The sequence below is a fragment of the Rhinolophus sinicus genome, chromosome 8 (assembly GCF_057876585.1).
Source record: "Rhinolophus sinicus isolate RSI-liver-muscle chromosome 8, RSI-T2T, whole genome shotgun sequence".
NCBI lineage: Eukaryota > Metazoa > Chordata > Mammalia > Chiroptera > Rhinolophidae > Rhinolophus > Rhinolophus sinicus.
This window is the reverse complement of record NC_142508.1, coordinates 41,244,465-41,271,347: the sequence shown is the minus strand read 5'-3', so window position 1 is coordinate 41,271,347 and position 26,883 is coordinate 41,244,465. Positions and strand designations below refer to the sequence as shown.

General features: G+C 53.0%; 1 protein-coding gene across 2 annotated transcripts; it reads left to right on the top strand.

Annotated features, from left to right (window-relative positions):
- Nucleotides 1–278: 278 nt before the first annotated feature.
- Nucleotides 279–25,796, top strand: NECTIN2 (nectin cell adhesion molecule 2). 2 transcript variants are annotated; one of them, XM_019754842.3, is made up of 9 exons: nucleotides 410–703; nucleotides 9,990–10,385; nucleotides 13,587–13,883; nucleotides 14,935–15,052; nucleotides 15,272–15,420; nucleotides 21,829–21,982; nucleotides 23,760–23,823; nucleotides 23,964–24,050; nucleotides 24,693–25,796. In XM_019754842.3, the coding sequence occupies exons 1-9, from the start codon at nucleotides 616–618 to the stop codon at nucleotides 24,957–24,959; spliced, it is 1,620 nt and encodes a 539-aa protein (XP_019610401.1). In that variant the 5' UTR covers nucleotides 410–615; the 3' UTR covers nucleotides 24,960–25,796. The 2 variants fall into 2 exon arrangements, with proteins under 2 accessions (XP_019610402.1, XP_019610401.1); XM_019754843.3 differs by lacking the exons at nucleotides 21,829–21,982; nucleotides 23,760–23,823; nucleotides 23,964–24,050; nucleotides 24,693–25,796 and adding an exon at nucleotides 19,046–19,732 and having other exon boundaries at nucleotides 279–703.
- Nucleotides 25,797–26,883: the final 1,087 nt, after the last annotated feature.

The window sequence follows — 26,883 nt, the reverse complement described above, 5'->3', positions numbered from 1 at the left end:
AGACGGAAGGTCCGAAGGGGCGTGGCAGAAACTTAGTGGCGCCTCCAGGCCAAAGGATACCCGGCGCTGTGGGGGCGTGTCCTCGAGAGCAGAGGGAGCTTAGAACACTAAAGGGGAAGGGTTTGAACTCCCGAGAAAATTTTGGGGGCGGGGCGATCATAGAATCATGGGAGGGGCGAATATGGAATCCTGGGGAGCGGCAGGTGTAGAATTCTGGGAGGGGGCGGGTGCAGAATGTGGGAGGGCGGAGAGTGTAGAATTCTGGGAGGGGGCGGGGCAAAAAGCTGGGCTGGACCCTCGTAGAATTACTGGGAAGGACAACAAGGAATCCCAGGAGTGGGCGGGGCCGGAGCGCAAGATCAGCCGGGCCGGTGGGGGGTCAGGGAAGGGGTGGGCCGTGTGACGTCACGAGTCTGAACGGGCGGAAAGAAGAGAGGGGCCGGGGGCACGGAGCCGGGAGAGCCGAGCCCCTGAGATCAGTGCCGGAGAAACAGCTCAGCAGGAGCCGGCCAGGAGCCGGAGCCCCTCTGGCACCTGCTCGCCCGCCCAGCCGATCGGCGCACGCAGTGTGGCCCACAGGCCCCCTCCCGGGCCCACTCCCACCCCGGGCCCCCCATGGCCCGGGCCGCAGCCCTCCCGCCGTCGAGATCGTCGCCGACCCTGCCGTTGCTGCCATTGCTGCTGCTGCTGCTCCAGGAAACCGGTGAGAGACCGCAGGCATTCCTCGCCTCTTGCGGACCCAGCCCCTCCCCACCTTCTGAGGGGGGGTAGCCTGAGCATCTTCCCCCACTTCTCCCCTTGTTCACCGAGTCCCCGTCTTGCTCCCTTTTCCTGACTGGCGCCACCGACTCCGACCCCCACACACCTCATTCTCTCTCTCAGACTCCAATCCATACCTCTGCATCCCTTTCACCCCCCACCACCCTTCTTAATCCCAATTCTCCATCCTACACCGGACTTTTGTTACCTCCTACCCCTTCCTCAGACTCTGACGCCAAAAGGGTTAAATCCGAGGCCTCTCGCCTCCTCCGCACCCTGCCGTTCAGTTAACCTGGATCTGGGTTTCTGTCTTTGCTTCCTCCCTCAGGAATGGGGGATTGTCTCCCACTCCCCGCAACAGGAGGGTCACGATGATGAGGCGAGATCACCGCCCCTGGCGCCCCATTTTTCCTTTTCTCAAGCTTGGGCGTCTGAGGCCCAGGAAGAATTGAGGACAGGGGGCCAAATGTCGAGGTTTTTGAGAGGGGCGGGGAGCTTGACTTTTCGGTCCCTTGGAGAGACGAGAATGAGAGTTGGGGTGACCTGGGGAGAGGCTTCAAGGAGCTGAGGGCTCTGACTCCTGGGTTCCAGAAAAATTAGGGGCTGAGGGCTCTGCCTCCTGGGTCCCAAGTAGAATGAAGGCTAGGGGCTATGTCTCTTGGGGTCCTGGTAGAACTGGGGGCAGGAGCTCAAATTTGTGGGTTCCAGATTAATTGTGAACAGGGGGCTCTGTTTCCTGGGTCCCAGGTAGAATGGGAGTGTGTGCGAGAGGCCCTATATCGTGGACTTCAGGTTTAATTGTGGGCATTGGAATGTCTCCTGAGATCCAAAATGTGGGCAGGGACCCTGTCTTTTGGGTTCTAGATATAATCGAAGGCCGGAGGTTGTCTGGAAACTGGAGGCTCGGTCAGCTGGGTAGACGAGGAAGTGGAGTAGGAGGCCGAGTCTCGCAGGCTGGCATCTTTTCCTTATGAGCCGTACGTAGGCTGGGACGTCCCTGGGGAAGTTTTCTCGGTTTCACTTTCGCCGATCTCGGGCGGGGCGGTGCGGCCGCTCTCCTGGCTCCTGGTACCGGACTCCTGAGTTTCGGGACCTTATCTTTGCTGTAGTCGCGCCTTTGTCCTCCGAGCCACTGCGGGAGGTGGACTGGAGGAGACGCCGCCCTCATCCCCCGTCTCTCCCTCTGCTTAGCCCACTAGCCCCCTCCTATTCCCCACCCCCAACCCGGGTGGGTGAGGGGCGCAGCCCTCAGGGGAGGAGGGGCTGGGAGGAAACTGGTGAAGCAGGCTCTGGCCCCGCCCCTTGCAGGTGATCCGACTGTTTATTCCCAGCTGGAAGCTCGGGGTCCTGGGTTTCCCCAGAGTTTGCCCAAGGATTTGGGGGAACCTGGGTCGCCCCTCTGGACTCATTTTTCCAGCATGTCTCTGAGTTGTCTCCCAGCCTTGACCCAGAACTGGGTACTCTTTTCCATCCCGTCTCTCCCTTCTGTGCCAGAGTAGGGGACGTGAGGTCAGGACCTACCACCCTTGGGGGAATGCTCAGACTCCACCCCACTTTGACCCAGGTGTTGACTTGGTGCCTGATCTCATGGAAGGCTCTCCATCGCCATAGGAGACAGGTCCTTCTCCCGTTCCCGTTTTGCAGATGAGGACACAGAGGCTTCAAAAGGTCAGGATCCACAGCCAGTCTCACCCTGGGAAGCCAGACTGTAGACTGCAGAGTCTTTCCTGGCCCTGCTCTACCGGGTGGGCTCCAGAAGGTGCCTCCGTTTCCTCCTTAGTAAAACGGATCACAGTTCCCTCCTGGCAGAGCCACTGACTGAGAGGAGTCTGAGGTTCCACTGATCCCTTGTGAAAGCTCTTAGCACCTGGGGAGGGGGCCTTCCTGTTTTCCTGACCCTTCATCCTTGTGCCTTCACTCGCTGCCTCTCCCTCCCTCCCCCCCACCTCAGTCTCTCCCTCCTTCTCTCCCTTCCTCCTCCACTCTCCTTGCCTCACTTTCTCTTCCCCCTACATTTCTTCATTTCCTTCTCTCTTCCCCCCATCTCTGTCTCCATCTCCCAGCTCCTCTCCATCTCTCTTAGCTCCCATTTCTGTTTACCTGTCTCTAGCTCCTGAGCTTCCTTCTCCTTGGTCTCCAGGAATGAGGGTTCACCACCTAGGCTTCCTGCTGGGCCAACTCCCTCCCCAGTCCTCCCCAGCTTTCACTGCCCATCCCTGTCAGCCAGCAGCCCCACAGGAGGATGGGAGGCGAGGGGACTGCAGGCCTGCTGTCTCTTCTCATTAGGGAAGGGGGACCGGAGCAAGGAAATGAGGAGAGGGATACTTGGAGAGGATAGAGATATAGAAATGGGGACAGAAGCCAATAGAGAGATGGGGCAGAAACAGATTTAAGGACGGGGTCAGACACAGAATGGAGCTGACAGATGGGGGAAAGGACGGGGCAGAAAGACACGGATGGGACAGAGAATGGCAGGGGGAAGGGAGCTGGACAGAAACCCCAGGGTAAAGGCAGGAACCGCCTAAAGAGACTTAGAGGTTTGGTGACAGGAAGGGAGCCCAAAAGACCTTCTCCATGACTGATGGAGGTCAGGGCACAGACGCCTCAAGGCCAGCAGTGTGCAGGGCCACAGGGAATGTGGACACGGGAGGGACAGGGAGTTGGGCACGACAGCCAGCTCCCCCGCTGCTGACTGGGATGCTGCTACATTTTTAATGTCCCAGCGATGCAGAGAAATGAAGCAGGAGGGGGAGGAGATGAAAGGACCCAGTGAGATGGCCCAGGCAGAGAGAAAGTGTGTCAGAGATGTGGAGAGACATGGGGAGACCCAGAGGCAAGGAGATCCCAGGGTCTGAAACAGAGAGAAACAGACCCTGAAAAATGTGGACCACAAAACCTCGAGAGACCGGAGACCTGGGGAATAGATGCCAAGAGCCAGATTCCAGAGACTGGGAGACTCGGACCCAGAAACACTGAGACTGCAGATGGCAGAGATACAGAGGAGAGAATATGAGAACGGCTAAGGGATGTGGTATCTTCTTCAGCTAGTGAAATGGTCTGAAATTGATAGTGCTGATGGATGCACAGATCTATGAATATACTAACAGCCGTTGAAACTGTTTGCTTTAAATGGACGAACTGTACAGTCTGGGAATATGTCTCAATAAAGCTGTTAAAGAGTATGACAGACACAGAGCAGAGACCAGGGACTCCTGGGAAACAGTTAAGAGTGACAGAGACTGTGAGAGACACAGAGGCAGAGACCAGAGCCCCTAGTAGTTGGGGACACAGAGGGCAGGTTCGGACCTTAAGAACCAGATGTAGAGAGAGACACGAGATTGGAGAGACAGAAATGTTTAGGTGTAAACTCTGGACTGGACAGAGCAGCATGTGAGGGGTTCTGTCTGAGGGGCTCAGCCAGGAACAGCAGTCCTAGCAATTCACCCCCAGAAATATGAGACCCCAAAAGGGAGGCCTTCAGGGTGTCAAGCCCCTGCCGAAAGGGGAGGCAGGTGCAGAAATCCAGGCCTTGGCTGCCAGCGCCATATCCTGGCTGCTACTGCTGCTGCTCAACCCCCCAAACCGGCTCCCGGATGTGTGCTGTGGGGGTAGGCACAGTGATTAATGCAATTAATTAATTAACGAGGTGGCTGAGGCAGCAGCTGAGGCCCGCGCTTAAAGCACGCTAGCCTTCAAGGGCTTGCTGGAGTCTGGCCGCGCCCTGTGGGAGAGGACAGGTCACACTGGAGCTTTATAGGTCTGGAGGGGGTGAGCCAAGCCCCCAAGAGCCAGCCAGGCAGGACTCCAGTCTCAGACCCTGGAGACCAGCCCCCAGCCCCCTCCTCCTCCAGGGTTCCATAAGTCACTGTACCTCCTCCTCTCTGCCTTGATCTACCCTTCCCTGGATCCCAGGGTCCCAGGCTCTGTGTCTCTGTTCCCCAAAGTTTTCCCCTGGGCTCACATGGTACACCCTACTCTGCCACTACAGGAAGCCTGCAGGCCTGGGCCAAAGGGAGAGGAAGTGTGTTTGGGGACCCAACTGACACCTCATGAAACTGTCACCAGTCCAGCTTCCCAAGGGAAGCTGAGGGAGGCCAGTGTTCCCATGGCCACTCTCCCCCGCTGTGGGGCTGGCCACATCCCAGCCAAGGTCAGGGCACAGGCACCTCCCCCACCCCCGCAGCATGCTGGACACTAGGGTCCTAGCCCCAGGTCAGCCGCCCTCCTGGCCTCGCTTCCCCCGCCTCTGTCTGAAATGCAAATCGTGGACATCAGCCCGCCCCCCTCATCACCACAGCCTGTCAGCCTCAATGTCTTCCCAACCATTCTAACTTCTGAATGTGTTCCAGTCTGGTTCATCCTCCATCCCCACTGCCCCTACCTGGTCCAGGTGCCCTTTCTTCCCTTGGGTCCCTGCCCTACTCCATTCTGAGGGCTCTTTCTAAAGTACAAACCTAACCCTGTTCCTCCCCCTGCTCATAACTCTCTGTGGCTCCCCAGTGCCCTCAGGAAAAACCCCAAGCTCGAACTCAACCTCAGCTTGTGTGATCTAGTGCACTGTTGATTTCCCATCCTCATTCATTCATTCATTCCTCACACGTATGTAGCTCCTGCAGTGTGCCAGGCGCTGTGCTACGCTCTGGGGGTGCAGCAGGAAACAAGACACAGAAGACAAAAATCCCTGCCCCCAGCACTGATGTTCTAGTGGGGAAGATACATCAGGTGCTAAAGGAAAGATAAAGCAGAGTCTGTGAGTTTTTATCATTAGGGTGGTAAAGACCTGAAAGAAATGAGGGAGGGAGCCATGGGTACACGCAGGGGAAGAGTGTTCCAGGATCAGGGAACAGCAAGTGCCGAGGCCCTGAAATGGGACGTGCCTGACACGTTTGAGGAACAGTGAAGAGGTCAGTGTGGCTGGAGCAGGGTGAGCCAACCAGAAAGGTTGGGAGGTGAGGGCCAAATGTAAAAACTTGAGCGTTTTTTTCTGGGTAAGGAGAGAGCCACGGAAGGGGGCCCGAGCCGAGAGGAGGGCTTTACTACGCTGTAGCTTCTAACAGGAACCCTCTGGCTGCTTGTGGGAACAGATTGAGAGGCCACTGCCATCCGCCATGGGGGGAATGACTCAGGGGATAGGTAACCGTGGATTAGACCAGGATGGCGGCAGTTTTGGGGTCAGATGGGGTCCGCTTGTACATGTATTTTGAAGATGGAGCTGGCAGGATTTCCTGATGGATTGCATGTGGGGTAAGATCCTAAACCTTTTACTGAAATGGAAATGCCTAAAAAATGGACCGGTAATGCCACAGGGGCTGAGCCATGCTGTTCTTTCATCCAGAATTAGAAACTTCGAATGGGAACCTGATAGCTGCAGGATCTTAGAACCTAGGGCGGGAGGGGAGAGGTGTGTGGCTATCTGGGACAGAGTATGGGGGTGAAAAAACTACCTGAGGCGCTTGCCCCACAAGAAGCTAAAAGTAAAACAACAACAACAACAACAATAAAGAAAACAAAAGAAGCTAAAAGTCGGTTTGATTTTTTTTTTTTTTTTTTTTAAGTCAACAGTGCTGAGATGCCAACCGAGGTGTGGGAGGGCTTCCTCCTTTAGAAGAGAAATGGAGGCATCTTGGAATCACAAGGACTTCCTTAGGACAGGAAATCTGCTTCCCAGGAGGGACCAGGGACCTAGAGAGAGGGGTGTGGGGCTCTGTGGGCCTCGGGCTTGACTTCCCTTGGAAAGGAATCAGGCTCCTCCTCCAGTAAGCCCTCCTGGCCTCCCTCAGATGTCTCAGGCCCCTGCTCTGGGTTCTTCCCCCACCCCCACCCCCTTCAGCCGTAAGAGTATCCTTGATGATGACTGTTTGTGCAATATTTGTCCTTCCCACCAGAATGTCAACTCCTGGAGGACCTGATTTGGCCTGGCACTTCTGTGGCACTAGCTCCCAGTACAGAGCCTGATATTCATTCAACAGTATTTATTGAGCACCTACTACCTGCCAGGCCCTAGTGTAGGCTCTGCGGATACTGGAGGGAATGAGACAGACAAATCCATGTCCTCAGGGGCTGACCCTCTAACACCCAGTTCCTGTTTATTGAGTCACAATTTAGATTTGCATAGAATGGGAAAGAATGACTGGGGAGAAGGTTCTCTCAGGTTCTGCTCTCTCCCCCATCACTAAATCTCTTCAAGATCTACACTCAGTTTCAGTTTTAATTCCTGGATCTTTTTATTGACAGACACCTTTTCCAGGAACTTTCGCTATCTGATTATCCATTTTTGCCCAGCTCCACCTTCCCTTCAGACCCCCTTGGTTTAAGCCAAGTCATTCTCCAACTATGGGACCCTCAATGGCTCCCGCTTGCCTCAAGGAGAAAACCTAACTCCTTGGTCCCACCCTACTTTGCTTTCCTTAGCTCACCAGCCTGGATGTTTTTCCTGAGTGCCTTTCCCTCCTCACCCAGCTGGAAAGGTATAGAGCCTTTGGGCACCTTTGTCCCATGCTCTGCCTTTGGGGGCTGGGTGGGTGAAGGGTCCTGACACCTGAGGGAGTGCCCTGAGGGAATGGGGTGGCCCTGGCCCTTCCTCAGCTCACCTGTCCGTCCAGTTGCCCCCCACCCCCTACCTGGTGCCCCATGTCCGTTTTTGTCTGGATTTTGACATTTAATCTCCAGACCCTTCTGTGCTGCTAGTTCAGTTTGAAACGATGCTGTAAGGGCCAAAAGTAAATACTAGTGAGAGCGGGTTTGGACTGCAGCGGGCAGCTGACTGCCTCAGCTTGACTCAGTTGTGTTAGGCCCTATGAAAAGCTTATGGGAGAAAATCATTTCATGGAATTGTCACAGGGACCCTGCTAGGCAGCTTAAACATCCCCATTTTACAGATGGAGGAGCTTAGGCTCAGAAACAAGGTCACCCACCTGAAAAGAGCTAGAAAGAAGCCCATGGTGGTCTGCTCCAGGGTCCCGCACTCTTGAGACTCTGCAGTGTGGCCCGTGCAGAGGGGGCAGCCCCATCTCCCAAGGTGGCATCGTTGGGTTTGAGTTGTGGGAGTATGTGGGTATTCCATGAGATTGTGTATTATCACACAATGGCCTTCACTGATAAAAGCCCCTGAGACTGTCCCGCCAGAGGATCGGTCAGAGAGAGCTGGGCATCAGTTGACCCTTGAGAATGGGGCGTGTACCCTTTGCCTTCCCTCGAGGCTGTGTGTCAAGGGCCACTTGTAATTATACTTAGCTGGCTGTGTTTATTTGATAAGCACTGATCTCGTGTTTCCTGTGGCCCTGAGCCAAGCGCTCTACAAATATTCCTTAATGCTTATAACAACCCCTAAGAGGTGCTCACGGTTATTATCCTCATTTTATAGCTGAGGAAACGGAGGCACGGAGAGGTTAAATGACTTGCCCAAGGTCACACAGCCAGTAAGTGGTAGAGCCAGGATTCGAACACGTGCAGTCTGTATCCTCAGTCGCCATGCTGTACTGCCTGGCACAACAGAAAAATCTTTTTTATTCCAGTCTTTATTAAAAGTGGGAAAACAAAAGATAAGCTGAGAAATAAAAATATATACTCACACAAAAACTTGTACCCAAATGTTCACAGCAGCTTTATTCATAATTGTTCCAAAGTAGAAACAGCCTAAATGTCCATCAACTGAATAGATAAACAAAATGTGTTCTATCCAGACAATGGAATATTATTTGGCCATGAAAAATAACAAGGTACTATCACGTGTTGCAGCATGGATGAACCTTGAAAACATTATGCTGAGTGAAATAAGCCAGCCACGGAAGGCCATGTATTTATATGAAACATCCAGAATAGGGCAATCTATAGAGACAGAAAGTCAATTAGTGATAGCTAGGGGGCTGAGAGGTGGGAGCAACAGGGAGTGACTGTTTAATGGGTACAGGGATTTCTTTGGGGGATTATAAAAATGTCCTAAAATTGATTACAGTGCTGTTGCACAACTCTTATGAATATATAAAAGCCATTGAATTGTACACTTCTAATGGATGAATGGGAATTATAGCTCAATAAGCCTGTTTAAAAAAAAAAAAAATTTAATGAAAAGATAGTGGGCCAGCCTGGTGGCTCAGTTCGTTGGAGTGTGGTCCTCCTAGCACCGAGGTCTCAAGTTCGATTCCCACATGGGCCAGTGAGCTGCGCCCTCTACAGCTAAGATTGTGAACAACAGCTCTCCCTGGAGCTGGGCTGCTGTGAGCAGCTGGAGCTCGGAGTGAGCTGCTGTGCTGTGGAGGGCTATCGTGTGCTGCCAGGGCTGGTCCGCCAGGGGTGGTGAGCGCTGGCCAGCGAGAGCTGCCATGAGCCACTGTGAGCCGCCGACCAGCTACCGGCGACCGACTGCCCCAGCCAGGGGGAGCACAAAGCTCTAATACCAGCACGGGCCAGGGGGCTGTGGCTTGAAATGGAGTGGGGGGCAGGTGAAAGAAGGGGGGGAAATGATAGGCTAAGGGGTGGCTGGTTAGTGAGTGGTGCTGGTAGCACCAAGGCTGCCAGTTTGATCCCTGTATGGGCCACTGTGAGTGAGCTGCACCCTCAAAAAAAAAAAAAAAAAAAAAAGGTAGGCTAAGAGAGATGTAGGTTTTATGGAAAGATGAGGGAAAGTATATTACCGTGCAGAAAAGGATGAAGACAATCCTCACACTTCAAATTTTTAAACATTTAAGCCTATCTTGTGATAGGCTTTTATTAGTTTCAGAGGATTTTTGTTTCCCTCCCAACATCTGATACTGAAAAATTTCAAACGTACTGTATGAGTTGGAAGAATGAGCCAGGAGCCTCCCCCCCTTCTGGCTTAGACTTGACAGTGGGTCCCATTTTGCCACATTTGCTTCGTTGCTTTTTCTGTATCTTTTTCTGTGTTTTTTTTTTGCTGAAAAAACATTTGAGAGTATGTTACAGACATGACATTTCAAGCCTGCATCTTCTAAGAAAAAGGAATACTGCATAACTACAATTTCATCCTAACATCTAAGAATATTAATGGTATTTCCATAATAACATGTAATCTGATTTGGATTCATAAATGTCCCTAGTTTTCCTCAGTATCTTTTCCTGCTGGCCTTTTTGGAATCTGGGACCTGAAGGAGGCTTGCACATTGCCTTATGGCCTGCATTTCCCCGTGGGGCCCCCTCCATGATGGCTCTGCTGGGCCTGGAAGTGTCTGGGTCCTTCCCCCACCTGACTTCTCCGTTTCCTTTCTCCCCAGGAGCCCAAGATGCGCGAGTTCGCATGCCACCTGAAGTATGGGGCCGCCTGGGGGACACTGTGGAGCTGCCGTGCCACCTACTGACTCAAGGGCCTGAAGGCAATGTCTCACAGGTGACGTGGCAGCGCCTGGACCCACCCAAAGAGAGCCAGAGTGTGGCTGCCTATCACCCTTCACATGGTCTTAGCTTCCCCAGCCCACAGTTTGGCAAGGAGCGGCTGTCCTTCCTCGCCATGGGACAGAGCACCGGGCCCAACCGGGGCCGGGGGATAGAGATGCGGGACGCCACGCTGGTCCTCCAGGGGCTGACTGTGGAGGATGAGGGCAACTACTCCTGCGAGTTTGCCACCTTCCCCCAGGGTACCAGTCGTGGGGTGACCTGGCTCAGAGCCACAGGTGAGCCACGGTGGGATGGCAGGGAGGTGGGAGGGGCTCAGTGTGGGAGAGCCCCCTTGCGGGTTTATTTCTCTCTCTACTTTCTCCATGGTCTTCAGTCAGTTGGCAAATATTCATTAAACACCTACTGTTTGCCAGATGCTGTTCTGCAAGTTGGGGATACAGCAGGCAACAAGGCGTTCAGCAAATATATATTGAGTACCTACTGTGTGTAAGACACTATTCTAGTCCATCTAGGAATAAATGGTGATTAAGACAGAGCTCCCTGCCCTCCTGGAGCTTATACTCCAATAAGGGAGTACCAGAGAGTAAATAACATAAGAAAAAGAAGAGCGAGTCAGGTGGTTATAGGTGCTGTGGAAGTTGGAGGGGAGCAGGTTACAGTTTAGCTAGGATGGTCTGGTGATATTTGAACAAAAAGTAGGAGGTGAGGGAGCCCAGAGGTCTAGCTAAGAGAAGAGAGTTCCAGGCAGAAGGAATAGTAAGTGCAAAGGTCCTGAAGCAGGTTGCACCTGGAATATCTGAGAAAGAACAAAGAAGTCCATGTAGCATGAATGGGGGAAAGCAGGGACAAGGTCAAGGAGATGGTGGGTGGCATGGATCACAGACGGCCTCGTAGACCACGTGAAGACTTTGGTTTTTGCCCTGGGAGAACAAGAGCTACGGGAAGTTCTGAGCAGAGAAGGGTATGATCTGACTTGGGTTTTCACAGGCTCCTTCCGGCTGCAGGTAGGGGGTGAGGGTAGAAGCTGGGAGATCACAGAGGATTAATTGCATAAATCCAGGTAGGAGGTAATGGCGACTAGTGGGGGGAGGAGTGGGAAATATTCTAGAGGTAAAGCCAGAGAAGAATAATCAAATTAGTGAACAAAGGGAACACCAGGGTTTTGTAATACTCAGAGTAAGAGACCACTACCGTGGCCTTATTTAGGTAGAATGTTCAAGAAAAACCTCTTAGTGAAGTCCTGAAGTGTAAGAAAGAGCCACCCATGGGCACACAGCCACAAGCAGAGGAATGGATGCACAGAGGGAACACATACAAAAACTGGGAGGTGAGAGTGAACTTGGCGTGTTCCAGGAACAGAAAGGAGCCTGGGGAGGCTGGTGCCCAGGGCCTGAGTGACTTTCAACAAGGCAGGAAAACCAAAAGGGCCAGACTGCATGAGCCTCATAGGAGGCTGGACTTCATCCAAAGCCATTGGAAAGGTTCAAAACACACTGATCAGATTGTTAATATTATTAAAAAGATAATGGGGGGAGGGGGGTGGCATTAGACCAGGAGACAAAGGTAGATAGAAGCTGGGAGACCAGGTGGGAGAAGGCATTGGCTTGGAAGAGGCAGAAGCAGGGGGTGGTGGGTGGAAAGAAGTAGATGGAATAAAGGCCACTTTTAGGAGATAGTAGTAGGTGCTTGTCCGTGAATTGAGGATGCTCAGGAAGGACTCCCAGCCTTCTGGCTCCAACAGGAGGGTGAGGAGCACAACCATTTAGTGAAATGGGGCAGACTCAGGGAAGGCATTTTTTCAAAGGATGCTGTTTCTTGTTAAATCTTGGCATTCCCCTGGAATCCCACCTTCCCCCAGCAATGTCCCATGTCACTCTGGACACTTTATCTTCCTCCTCTCAGCCCCAGAGAGTTTGAGACGTCTACCCTGTACCATTTCCAGATAAACACTTAAGGAGCTGAACCACAGTTTTGCATAACTCAAAGCACAGCTCTTCTCCCCACTCCCACCCCTCTCAGACGTCTCTCTTCTTGTGTAATCATTTATTCTGTTCAAGAGATACATAGAGGGCACCTACCATGCACCAGGCACCTCCTGGGGCAGGAGTGCAGAACAGCCAAGCCCTCTGATGCGAGTGCCACTAGTGGGCGCGAGTCAGATGTCAGGAAAGCTCCCTTGAGGAAGTGAGGCTGGGATCTGGAGAAGGAGGAAGAGCGAGCCAAGGAGAAGGGAGGCCTGAGGATTTCAAGCACCAGGTCACCAAGACCCCTCAGTGGGTGGGAGCTGGGGCTGGGGGGCCGAATGGGGTGAAGTACCTGGAGCCATCAGAGGACAGATGGGAGGGTGACCCGGGAAGATGTGGGGAGGCCCATCGGAGGCTGTGGCGGTCAGGAGAGAAGGAGGAAGAAGAGGAAAGGAGAGGAGAGCTATACCACATTAAGAAGCTCAGGAGATACCCAGATGGAGAGGTCCAGAAGGCAACTAGAGATGTGAGTCAGAGCTCAGGGGACAGTCTGGTTATGGACACACATCAATAACTGGGTTGGCGTTATTATTCCTCATGGAGGGTGTTTTTTTTTTTTAAGATTTTATTGGGGAAGGGGAACAGGACTTTACTGGGGAACAGTGTGTACTTCCGAGACTTTTCCAAGTCAAGGTATTGTCCTTTCAATCTTAGTTGTGGAAGGCGCAGCTCAGCTCCAGGTCCAGTTGCCATTTTTAGTTGCAGGGAGTGCAGCCCACCATCCCTTGCGGGAGTTGAACCAGCAACCTTGTGGTTGAGAGCCCGCGCTCCAACCAACTGAGCCATCTGGCACTGGCCCATGTGGGAATCAAACCAGCAGCCTTTGGCGTTAGGAGCATGGAGCTCCAACTGCTGAGCAGCTGGGCCAGCTGTATTCCTCATGGAGGTTTTTTTCCTCCTAATATTTTTCCATGTTTTCCAGGAGGATAGGTGAAAAGGGCAAAAAATTATGAGCTTTGGACATCTTCATTGCCTTTTTCTCACTTCTGCCACCACAATCTAATGGCGATTATAGGAAAAGAAGTAGGAAACTTTTCAGCTGACCCTCTGAACCACATTATTCTGCTTTGGCTTTTCTTTTTAAATCTCAGCCTCTGCCAGGTGTTTGGACACTGTCTCTGCTTTTCTAGCAGAGCAGAATAGATAATATAATAACTAACACTTAGGTAGCACAGTGAGTGTCAGGTACTGTCCAAAGGGCTTTACATATCAATTTATTTAATCCATACCACAATTCTATGGGGTGGGTACTTTTATTATTACCACTTTACAAAAGAGGAAACTAAGTTACAGAGTTGGGAAATGACTTGCCCAAAGCCATGCAGCTGCTAAGCAGCGGAACTGGGATTTGAACCCAGGCAGTTGGCACTTCACTGCTCGGCCCCTCTGCTGAGGTGTTTGTTGAATAACTATAGGTGAAGAGTGACGCACGCCCTCTTTTCTTCTCCCCAGCCCAGCCCCAGAACCATGCTGAAACGCAGGAGGTCGTACTCAGCCCGGAGCTTGTGCCCGTGGCCCGCTGCGTCTCCACGGGCGGGCGCCCACCTGCTCAAATCTCCTGGTTCTCGCCCCTGGATGGGAAGGCCCAAGAGAGCCAGGTGCCAGGGCCCCAGCCGGGCACAGTCACTGTCACCAGCCGCTACATCCTGGTGCCCTCAAGCCAAGCAGATGGCGTCAAGATCACCTGCAAAGTGGAGCACAGGACCTTCGAGCAGCCGGACCTGCTGCCGGTCACCCTCTCTGTGCGCTGTGAGTGCATCGGGGTGTGACTGCACCCCCAGTGCTGTCTCAACTCTCAACTGCCCCTGAGTGCTGTCTGCCTGGGCCCTCGGCGCTGCTTTCCTGTGCACTGTCTACACTTCTACACTGGCTCCCCAGGCAACAGCCACACACTGCCCTTGTTGTCTACACTGGCTCCCCAGGCAACAGCCACACACTGCCCTTGTCTACACTGGCTCCCCAGGCAACAGCCACACACTGCCCTTGTCTACACTGGCTCCCCAGGCAACAGCCACACACTGCCCTTGTCTACACTGGTTTCACTAGGCGCTCTCCCTGCTGCCAGTCAGTGGGACACACTGCCCCCAACTGCTCCCTCACTGGCTACGTCAGCAGTAGCTCTGGGTCTACACTGGCCAACCCAACATTGTCTACACATACGCACACACCCATTCACACTGTCTAAATGGGTGTCCCTGGCCACAATCTATATTGACTCTTCTGGGGTCTCTATGCCAACTCCTGCCCCCAAAAATAATTCCCGTCATCCCCATAGGGCCCTGTTAATAGTGACCCTTCCAAGACGTTCTATGCTAGCTCTTCCAAACACTACTCACGCTGACACCCCCTAATATTATCCATAGAAGCTCCCCCTGGCGCTCTTCCTACGGGCCCTGCCAAATAGTGACTTTGCCAGCTATTTCAGTCACCTTCCAAACATACCCCGTACCCCATCTCAGCATTTTCTACACTGCTCCCCAGGCAGTGTCTTCAATTAAACATTTAATAAGATTTAATCAGCTTCCCTTATCTACTCTGGGCATATTAGAAATAACACACATTGTCTATAGTGGCTCCCTCCGGCACTGCCTGCACTGAACACTAACTTCCGCAAAGTGATCTGAGTGGCATCTGGGGACAGTGTCTACTGCAGGCACAGCCCAAATGGATTTGCTCCTGGCAATTTCCACGGGTCCTCCTGGCAACCCATCCCATTTCTATAGCATTCCCACCTATCTGCTTACCTATCATCCACTTTGGGATTCTCCTGTCTCTGAGCCAGTCCCCCCATTTCCTCCAGATCCCCCCGAGGTCTCCATCTCTGGCTATGATGACAACTGGTACCTCGGCCGTAGTGAGGCCACCCTGAGCTGTGACGTCCGCAGCAACCCAGAGCCCACAGGCTATGAGTGGAGCACGTGAGTCCTGGGTAGACCTGGACTCCTGGATCTGAGGGAGGAGGGGCTGGGGCCCTGAACCGTGAGTCCACCAGAAGGAGGGAGCTGGCAGTTTGGGGGCCCAAGCAGTAAGTTTTAGGTCCCTGGAGCTTGGCTCCTGAGGGCTGTGTCCTCAGGGAGCAGGACTATGCTCCTCTGTGGACCCTGCCGTCGCCCTCACACGACCCCCACACCCTCCAGGACTTTGGGCGTCTTACCAGCTTCAGCAATAGCCCGGGGCCCCCAGCTCATCATCCACTCGGTGGACAGGCTGGTCAACACCACCTTCACCTGCACCGTCACCAACGCTGTGGGCACAGGCCGCGCCGAGCAGGTGGTCCTCGTTCGCGGTGAGCGGGTCATGGGGGTGGTGTGTGATGACTGGGTCTGCTCCCCACATGTTCCTCCCCTATGGTTGTGGGGCTGCATTGGGGGAGGCTGTGCCGCCGGCTGGGGGAGAGATTCAGACCCGCCTCGATAATGGGAGAGGAGGGCGGTGTGGTTTTTCTCTCTTGTCCCCAGGTAGGATCTGGATTGGGGTGACAGGGCAGGTGTTGACAGAGGAGTTAGGAGGTTGAGGACTGTGCTGGGGGCTTCCTAGAAAGGAGATACCTGGGAAGGGTCTGATTCAGGAAGAGATGCAGGGACATTGCCCTGAGCTCCAGCCAGTGGGACACACCCACAGAATCACACAATTAATGGTGGGAGAGACACATCTCTGACAACTAGATAGAAACTAATTGTGTAAGAAACAGAGATTTCTTAACACGTTGCGTACGGATCACGAGAATCTTCACAAGGGATTTAAACCCCACCGTACGCAACGTATTAACAGTGAGTGCTGGCCAGTACCATCTAGAAGCCAGTTTTAGTTTAGTGCTTGTGGAACGTTTGTGGTTCTGGACATGGTGACTGATGGCAAAATGTGTCTGTTCGCCGAGCCTCCCTGATCTTAACTCAGAAACACAGATAGGCCCCATCACACGTAGCCGGAGGGAAAAAGAATGAAGGCAAACTCAGCCTGTGCACTGATGGAAATGGGATCAGATCACAACTGTAGAGCCACATGCCTCGAGGGAAGCAGGGACTGTTACAGGGCCATGTGCCCCCAAATCCAAACACTGGTCCTGTGCTAGGAGCAGAGTCCCCTTCATGTCAGAGCCACAGCCAGCAGGACCTGCATTACAGATACACCCTGTGCTTCCAGATGCATCGGAATCAAAACACTCACCCATAACGTAAACCCACTGTCACCACGACACACACACCCCGAGAGGACAGCCAAGACACTGAACAAAGCCAGATAATAGCTAGAGCCCGCGAGACGCCACACGTACCTAGGAAGAGCCATTCTGGGAAACACCCTCCCAGTGTGACTGCCACACACCTGTGAAAACACACAACACTGGGGACAGTGGCCTGGGCCCCCTTAGAAACGTGACCACAGACAAATGCAGACAGGTGTGAAGACAGATATCCCCTCCACACACACACACACACACACACACACACGTGCGCGCACACCTAGAAAGATACCCAAATGACAACAGACCCTGTTTCAGGAATTCATGATGGTCCTACCCAGAGAGACAGCTGGCCTGCCCTCAGCACGTTGTCATGCTCAGGTGCACCTGAAGAGAGATGCTATCACACAGACAAGCTGGAAGGAACAAGGATGGCAGACAGCACAATTCATACATGAAAACACTGTCAGTCATACACCTGCTGAGAAAGAAACCCCACAATGGTCTCAAGGTGCACACCCTCCAAAACTCTCCAGAAACCCCGTTACAGAGATTCTCTTTCAACAAATCATCCTCTGACAAATATTTGTGGAGGTTTCCTCTTGGCCAGGCTTTTCCCTTGATGTTGGGAATACAGTGACGAACGGGAGGCCCTGCCCTCGAAGGCACACCCAGAGGAGATCAGCTCCACCCACCCAGCAAGGCACCCAACTGGAAATACACCCCTGAACCTCTACCCCAGAAACACACCCGAGAAACGGGTCCCCACCCACACTGGGTCAGGAGGCACCTCCAAGGGGTACCGACACAGATGTAGTCACACTGAAGAGGAATACACAGCCATGAACACATGCCTCCCCGCCCCCAAATAACCCACACAGGAACCCCAGGATTGTCCACCGCTAGGAACATGCCAACTTCAGAGTTCAGCCCTTTTGGCGGTATTCACCCAATCAAACACATACTCAGAGGCCCATCACAAACCAGGGGCAGGAGGAATGCACACAGAATCACACCCCCAGAGAGAGACAGCACTAAGGAAGGACACCCCATCCTCCCTGACTACCCCTCCCAAAGTTAATCACAGATACAGGGAGATATGATGGACCTACACAGAGACACTCACAGAACACACCCAGATACCCAGAGAGATAGATGGCCTGCCCTCAGCACATTGTCACATTCAGGGACACAAACGCACACACCTGAAGGGAGACACACACCTTCAGGTGGATGCCAACAAAAATGGGGACACCGAGCACCATAGGAATTCAGACCCAGGCAGTGAGTGTGCCAACAGATAGCCTCACCCGGAGAGAAAACCCAGCTCTTGGCAGAGTCACCCTCCGAGCGGGTCAGGGGAACCACATTCTCAAGTGCACGCAGACCCAGGCAGTCACACACAGTGTGGGGCTCGTGCCAGTGCAAACATGGGTGCCCAGGCCACACCTCAGGCTAGACATCACTTCAGGGAGACTTCGGAGAACTTTCAACCCACAGACACATGAACACTCACCCACTGTCTCCAAAGTACCACCCCCAGAAACAGACAAACATTCCAACGCACTGAGGCTGGTTTCCAGGCATTCCGGACAAAGTCCACTTCATGCTTCCACCCAGTGTCCAGGGAGAGACAGACGAGTATATATTCCCTCACAAAATATTACTTACCCTTCACACTTGAGGCACACTTTTTTATTCTGTGTTTCTTACTGCTGCTTATGAGTCACTGAACGGATGACAGCCTACTGGGTTGTGACCCCCTTTTTGAAAACTCCCAGCAATCGATGTCCTCTGGAGCCTGGGTCCTCGCCCCTCCTGTGTGCAGAGGTGCAGGGAGGGGAAGGTTAGGTGTAAGTGGCTCCCTGGTCTCTCCCTGTGGGCCCTACATGCAGAAGGTGGGGAGGTGTGTGTGTGACAAGGTTCCCATTGCAACGTGTCTGTCCCTTGTGCGGGCCCCTCCTTCATTCTTATACCTCCCTCCCGAGCCCTCCGGACAAAGTCCACTTCACGACGGGCTTCCTTCACCTCCCGCAGACCCCTCCTCTCCCACCAGTTCAGCCATTGCAGGGAACACTTGAGGGAGAAGGGACAGTAGGCTTTGTGAGCCCCATTTTCCACTCTGGGGACAAGTGGTCCAGACAAGAAGAAGGCCATGCCACCTGGACCAGGTGCTCCCAGCGCTCCAAGGGAGGAGCTCTCAGGAAGCCCCTCATCCTTCTGTCCCCCTTCTCTCAGGTGCCCAAAAGCTTTGGAATCAAACAGCCACACACTCATCCCCAGGGGGTTGCAAACTCACATGCTTACTGGGTCCTGGCAAGTGACCTGGTGGCCAAGTGTGGAACTCCGTTCCCTTTCAAGTCACCAGCCTTCACTCAGCTACAGGTTACCACCAGGTGGAGATGAGAGTTTGGTGTTGCAAGATCTGATCTTTTTCCCCCCAAATAAAATCTGGAATTTTCCGTGAAATCACCTGGTTTTTGAAGTGTTGGCTAGCAAGTTTAATAACACTGTGCGGGTGTAAGGAAACCCATTTGGGGGCCACCAGCTGGCAACCCTCCATGTATAAAGCGCCCAACCTATAGCAAAGAGTGAGTGGGTTCTCCCTCCTCCCCCCTCCATTCTGCCCGTCATCTCCCTAATTCCTGTCACTGAGCCCTCTATGTCCCCGCAGATGTATCCTCTTGACCTAGTGTCTCCCTTTCTCTCATCCCTCCTTCTCTCTCCTCAGACACCCCCCGGGCCTCGCCCCGAGACGCAGGTCCAATGGTGTGGGGGGCCGTGGGGGGGACACTGCTGGTGCTGCTGCTTCTGGCTGGGGGGTCCTTGGCCTTCATCCTGCTGAGGGTGAGGAGGAGGAGGAAGAGCCCTGGAGGAGGAGGAGGAGACGGCGGGGGAGGATCCTATGATCCGAAAACTCAGGTGTTTGGGAATGGGGGCCCTGTCTTCTGGACGACGACAGCCCCTGGGCCCCTGGGGCCAGATGGCAAGGATGCAGAGGAGGGCTACGAGGAAGAGGAGGAGAAGGCAGAGAAAGGCCTCATGTTGCCTCCATCGCCTGCACTCGAGGACGACATGGAGTCCCAGCTGGACGGCTCACTCATCTCCCGGCGGGCGGTTTACGTGTGACCTCCAAGACAGACAGAAAGACAGACAGAGCCGCCGGTGCCAGCCAAGGGTTCCAGACTGGTTGGACTCGTTTGTCTGGAAGATACTGGAGCTCGAATGCTACCTCCCACTTTCCTGGGATTCAGAGGGAGGTGGAATATGACGCACTGGACTTGTGTCTACAGGGCTGCATGGGGGAGAGGCTGGGGGACCCACAGAGGACCCCCCCAGAGACTTGTTTTTGGCTCTGGCCTGCCCCAGCCCCTGCTCTATGACACTCAGGAGTTAATAAACACCTTGGAGGAAAATATCGGGGGTGTCTTGTAATACATCGGACCCCCTCCTTGGGGGGTGGACCAGGGACTGCTAAGTCCCAGGGGGTGGGAAGAGCTGAACCAGGCCCCAGGGAATGGGAGCCTGGTGGAGCTAGACTTGGGGGTGTAGGGGGGCTCTGACCATCTGGGTCCTTGAAAGACACCTTGGATGCTGAGAGCCCTGAGGACAGTGGAACTAGGAACTAGGCTTAGAGGCTAGGGTGCTTGGACTCAAAGGTTCTAGGACCAAAGCTGCCTTCCCAGGTGCAGTGGCCAGACCAGTGAGTGGGAGGCCTGCCTCCGAGAGAGCAGGGCAGGGGTTCTGGATTCCTGGACCCTCGCAGGGATGCTATGGTCTGATCCTCTAGAGGCTGCTCAGACCCGACCCCCACCCAAAGTGGCTGATGATCTTGGCAGGGAGGGCTGCCCCCTGCATTCTTGGCCCGAGGTTCAGGGCAGATGGGAACAGTGAGGACCCAGGAAAGTCCCCTCTCCATACCACAGTGGCCTTTCCCAGCTTCCTTCCTCTATTCCTGGGGGCCCAGCCAGAGGGGATTTTCAGTGATTTCAGAGGGAGGAGCTGCAGCTCTGTATCCCTCCTGATCCTTCCAACCAGAAAATCTCCCAACCTCAGGCTGGGGACTGAGGTGGGAGAGTGGGAGGGGCGGGGTTAAATTCCATTCACCTCAGCTCCCCCGGAGCCCCAGGGCTGCCTCTGTAAAATGAGGGTGGGAGGGTGGCCTTCATCCCTGCTCCTGAGGCTGTCATGGGACTCAGGCTGAACCCAAACCCTCAGCCCCGGCCACCTGGAGGGGCTTGGTGAGTTCACCTCTAGTACCAGTTTTGACTTCCACTTACTGCTGGGGACACAGCTGTGACTCCAGCAGACTGAGCCCTGCCCTCCCCACGTGCAGTCAGTAAGGACGACAGGAATAATAGTAATTTTAAGATGACCTGGTGTGGGCTGTGAGGCAGTTACTGTTATTCTCTCACGCTCAAGCCCTCCCCCAAGGATGCCAGGCTGTGGAACAGGATGTAGTAATCGGACAGCCCAGAGATCTAGACGTGGTTCCCCTAGGGGACTTTATCTCCTTATCTGCGAAGTGGGCTTGATGAAAGAGGGAAGGCTGTGGGTGGTGTTTTTGCACACGAGGTATTTCCTCTGGTTTATTGCCTGGACCACCTCTTCCAGTCCCCTGCCCCTCCTCCCACCATGGGAGGGTGGGAATTTTATCAGTCTGGCTTACGTTAGGTCCTGCACACCCATGCTGGCCCCTCCTTACACACCTAGCAAACACCACTGTGTGCCAGATCTGGCCCTTGGAGCTCACAGTCTAGTGTGGAAATTGGCAAGTAAACAGGTAATTGCTCCAATAACAACTTTAGGAAGTGGGAAGTGCTACACAGGAGAGGCCAGGGGACCATGAGCTTCTCCCAAGCCCGTTTCCTGTTAGGTTGGAGGAGCTCTGATCCTCTGCCTAGGGTGACTCCATTCCCTGTAATAAATTGAGTAGGTCTGACCCCAACCACAGAATCCCTCTCAATTCTCTGCCTTTTAGCTCCACCGCACCACTACCTCCCCTCATCACTTTGCTCTGGCCACATGGTCTCCTTGCTGTTGCTTAAAAACATGAGGCTTCCTCAGCGCCTTTGCCCTGGCTGTCGCCTCTGCCTGGGATGCTCTCATATTCTTATGGCTCACCCCTGACAGCTCCTTTGGGCCTTTGCTCAAATGTCAGCTTGCAAAAAGGCTCTGTCTACCTGCTCTGTCACTTCTTATCACCTTCCCGCTATGGAGTTTTATCCTACATTACTTACTGCCACCTGGCATATTAGCTATCGTATTTGTTTCTGTACTGTTGGGTCTCCCTGCCCAACTAGAACGTAAGTTCCATGGGAGTAGGGACTTTTGTAGGTGTTGTCCGCCACTATCCCACAAGAAAGGCTCAGTAAGGATCAGCTGAGTGTAACAATGTCCCCTGCCCTTGGGAGAGGAGGTAGGCAGGTAGGTAGTGACTTGGGGAGGGACGCTAGGAATAAGGAGCTGTGGCTTCCTCCTGGAGACCCCTTTACACTGTCCCTCTTCTTGCAGAGACCCCCAACACAGCAGGCGCGGGGGCCACGGGCGGCATCATCGGGGGCATCATTGCGGCCATCATTGCTACTGCGGTGGCCGCGACAGGCATCCTCATCTGCCGGCAGCAGCGGAAGGAGCAGAGGCTGCAGGGGGCAGAGGAGGAGGATGAGTGAGTGATGGGCCCTGAGAAGTGGGGAGGGCAGGGGTCCCAGAACGGGGGAACCCTGGGGTGGGAAGTGAAAGAGAGAAAATCGTCTGTCTGTAGTGGCTGTATGAAACAGAGAGACCCAAAATAACTAGGACTTAAGTAGGGTGGAGAGGAGAGTTTATTTCTGTCTCCATAAGTGTAGGTGTGACAGTTCTGCTCTGTGACGTCATCAGAACCCATGCTCCTGCTATCTTCTTGCTCCACCTTTGTGGCCTTTGCTCACATTTCAAGATTGCTCTCCACTCTTCTGTCATTGTCTGTGTATTTGACAACCAGACAAATACACAGCCTCAAAGCCCCCAAGCCAGTGGGGAAGGGAAATGGAAGTAACACTTGTTCTCACTTCCCGTTGGCCAGAACCTAGTCACATGACCGCCCCAGCTGCAGGAGATGCTGGAAATGTAGTCTTTATTCTGAGTGGTCATGTGATCAGCTAAAATCTGTATTAGTATGAGAAAGAAGGAGCCTGGATATTGGGGGAAACTAGCCACACCTCTCTGTAGAGTACTTATTACTCACCAGGCATGGCGAGATGCATTATACATGTGTGAACTCAGTGAAGCCTCACATCCAATTCATTGATTCAACAAGTACTCAGAAAGTACCCACTCAGGGCCAGGCCCTGGAGGTTAGGAATGCAGTGATGAGACAAACATTTTTAAAGTATCCACACACATAAATATATCATAGAAACATAAATTCTCACAGGGAGCTAAATGATAACCATTTTTGTAAGAGGAAACAGGTTCAGAGAGCTAAAATCATTTGCTGAAATTCATCCAGCAAGTAAGTGTTTGGGGGACAACATGGTTCTGAAATAACACTACCCAGTGTGTGTGTGTGGGGGGGGAGGGGAACACTTGTTAAAAATGCATATTCCTGGGCTTAACCCCAAACCTACTAAATCAGAACTTGTACGAGAAGGGCTTGGAGTCTGTATTTATGACAAGCTCCCCAAAGTCATTCTGATGCACAAGAAAGTATACGAACCATGTCTTAACCACCTAGTCAGTGCAAAACAACAACTTGCTATTGATCTCCTTTCCTATACCCAGCCCAGTGCTGAGACCCAGTGGTGCCTGAGATCGCCCTGGCCCTGCCCTCCTGGGGTTCACAGTCTAGAGAAAGACCATCCCCAGTGATGGTCCAGCATGGCCAGGGATGGGGTAGGGAACCTGAGCGAGGCCAGAGGGTCATGGAAGGCTTCCTGGGAGAGGGGATATCTGAACTGGGTATTAAAGGCATAGTAAGCACCCATCATTATTACATATACAGGATGCTGTGGTCTGTGGGTATGTAGAATAAGGGAACTTAACATAGTTTTGGGGGACAGGAAAGCATTTCATTCATTTATTCATTCATTCTTTTAACAAATGTTTACTGAATCCCTCATAGTGAGAATACCATATTGAACAAAGATCTCATTTTCTCCCTGACTCTGCTCACTCTGGGATGATCACTGAATGACATCAGACATAACATTTCAAATACAAATTCAGTTAAGTGCAGGAAGATATAGCTAGGTGTGACCATACAACAGGAGTTCCTGATCCTCATAGGGAATCAGGGAGGCTTCTTGGAAGAAGAAAATTCATGGACTGAGTAGGAGTTAGCCAGGCAAGGTGGATGGGGCCAGTGGAAAGGGATATCAGGCCGAGGGATGAGAATGTGCAGTGGCCCTGGGGTAGGAGGGCTTCTTGGGTCTGAGCCTCCACCTGACCTACCTCCTACCCTACAGCCTGGAGGGGCCTCCCTCATACAAGCCGCCGACCCCAAAGGCAAAGATGGAGGAGCCAGAGATGGTGAGCACCTCCCCTAGAGCCCAGGTCACCCCCACCTCCACCCCCACCTTTCCCCACTGAGGCCCGGGCTGGGAGGAAGGGCTGGGGGGAAGAGGCTGGCTGTGCAAGGATCTTACCTGCCCCTCCCCCTCCAATTGCAGCCCTCCCAGCTCTTCACTCTGGGGGCCTCGGAGCACAGCCCACTCAAGACCCCCTACTTCGATGCTGGTGTCTCATGTGCTGAGCAGGTAGGAGCTGGGGGTGGGGGAAGACAAGGGTGGGTTCCGGGTCTGGGTTTAAAGGCTGGGGTCAGAAGAGGTCAAGGACTAAAAGTCACAACTCAAGTTCAGGGCTGTGTCTCTGGTCAGAGCCTTGGGCATCGAGATGTGTTTAGAATTCAGTGGGGGAGGTTATAACTGAAAAAGTCCAAGGACATGAGGTTAGAGATTAGTCATTCGGTCAACAAAGACTAAACATCTACATTGGCCAGATATTGTGGAACAAGACAGACAACCACTCCCCTCAGTGGTCTACTGGAGGTCAGGGGTCAGATACTGAGTTTGAGACAAGTCAAGGTTTAAGGGGCTGTTTCAGGCTTAAGGTTAAGTAATTGAGGTCATGACTGAAGTCAAAGTTCATGGGGAAAGACTTGGGGTCAGGAATCAAAAGACAAAGTATTGACCCAGCACTGACAGGGTGAGGTCCGTGTTCCGGGCTTTGAGTTAGGGACGAGCCATACGATTGTCCCAGTGCAGTACTGACGCAGTTAACAAGGGGTGAGGTCTGGTTGACATGGGGAGATGGTCAGGATTTGGGGGTCAGAAGCAGATTGAGATTCTGTGTCATGCCCAGGAGGTGACCTTGGGCTCCTATTCCCTCCCCGCTCCCAGGAAATGCCTCGGTACCATGAATTGCCCACCTTGGAAGAGCGATCAGGGCCCCTGCTCCTGGGGGCCACGAGCCTGGGGTCCCCCATCCTTGTGCCTCCAAGGCTGCCTGTTGTGGAGAGGCTTTCCCTGGACCTAGAGGATGAGGAAGAGGAGGAGGAAGACTACCTGGACAAGATCAACCCCATCTACGATGCCCTGTCCTACTCGAGCCCCTCTGATTCCTACCAGGGCAAAGGTTTTGTCATGTCCCGGGCCATGTATGTGTGAGCTGCCATGGATCTGGCCTCTAGATGCTCAATCTTTGATCCCTCAACTTTCTGCCAGGATTTAGTGCCTCCTGACCTCTGGCCAGGCCACTAACAGTTAACACACACCTCTACCAGTTAACACAAGGTAGAACCTGTGCTTCTACCTTGGTGGCTCCACTATGACCTCTACCCATGATCTCTGACCCAGAGAAATTGGCTATGGCAATGGAAACCTGGTAACCTTATCTCTTGGGGTGGGAGGGACATGTTTCTGCACCATCTCTGACCCAAAGACTGACTTTAGTTCATACCTCTCATGTCCCACCATCTCGTCTCCCCCCAAATTCCAAAGAAGACCCCAGCCTCTGATTTGTCCTCAGGCAGTAAACTCCCAATAGCTCTGCTGGGTTGGACTCTGGGGGCACCCTGCTGCTCAGACCTGAGCCCTCTAGGCAGCTGAGCCCCACTTGCCCCCTCTCCACCCTGACTTTTCCCCAAAGGCAGGAGGGAGAGGATTCCCCAGCCCAAGGCAGAGCTTCCCCATCTCCCTCCTGCAGGCAGGAGTCTCAGGTTCCAGACCCTTCCCTGAGTCCCCATTCCCCAACTCCTGGAATTAAGTTCCAGCCCAGGGCTAGATGGGGGAAGCATCATGCAGAGTGTGTTTCGTGGGCCCCAGCCTTGAGAGAAGAAATTGCCTGTTACTCTGAAGACTACTTAAGTCCTTGTACTCCTGCTCACTGGGATGGGACGCAAACATCTCCCTGCAGAGGAAAGAGGGTCATCTGGCTTGGGAGTGGGGGATCTAATACTGTTTTGTAATATGGCATTTCCTACAAAATATAAATTTATACTTTGACTAGGTCCCAACTTTTATTTTCTGTGGGATGTGAAGGGGATGGGAGTGGAACATGATGGGTAATGAATAGAGGTCCCAGGGCTTGAATCAGTAGGAGTCAAGATGGGTTACAGACAAAAAAGAGCCAAAGACATGAAAAAAATAATTCAGTAAGGGGATACTCAGCGAAAATATACATACCAAAAGCATAATGATGGGTAATGGAGATGGGGAGGAGTCCAGGGTATGGTTGTTAATGAAAAGGAATCAGTGCAACAGCAGTCTAATGGGTAATGAGCAGAAGTAAACGGAACATATTGCATTGTTTTGTACATCTGAAACTTAAAAAATGCTACGGAAAATAAACAAATAAACGGAACAAACACAGAAATGGTAGTAATTAAGCACAAAGGGCTCTGGAATAGGCCAAAGGCAAAATTATGGATAATGTAATAGGAGATCAGGACATGATGGATTATAGATCTGAATGAATAAGAGGCAGAGTGATGAATAATGGACAAATAGGGGCCGCAGGCCTGATGGGTAATGGACCCAAAACATTATGGTTAATGAAAGAAGGGCTAGAAGAACGACAGAAGTGAACAAAGATGGGCTACAGGCAGTAATATAGAAATAAAACTGAAATGAATGGGGCGGAGGCATGCTGGGTAATGGGAGAGGAATGAATGGGCCAAAGACAGATGCTGCAGTGACGCAGGTCCGGAGTGTGGGGAAGGGCAGACAGAAGGCATGATGGGTAACGAGAGGAGTGGGTTTATGGCAACGGTAGCGTTAAACAAGTAAAGGGCATTGTGGGTAAAAGAAGCAGGACAGGGTTCACATAACCGGTTAGAATTCTCCCGAGGCACTGTGGGAAGAGCCAACACTTCCGGTTTTCGGTCGCCTACTCCGTAGTGGGGGGATTTGTCCCTCTGCCGCGGTGCCTGGTGGGACGCGAGGCCTGACCTTGCTGCCTAGCAGCCTCTGCCGCGCAACCCACCTTTACCCGTGTCCCTCGACCCTAGCACGTTAGCCAATGAGCGCACCAAATTGATTATGTCACCAGGGTCGGGCCCCTATGCCTGACGGAGCCAACCTGAATGTTGCA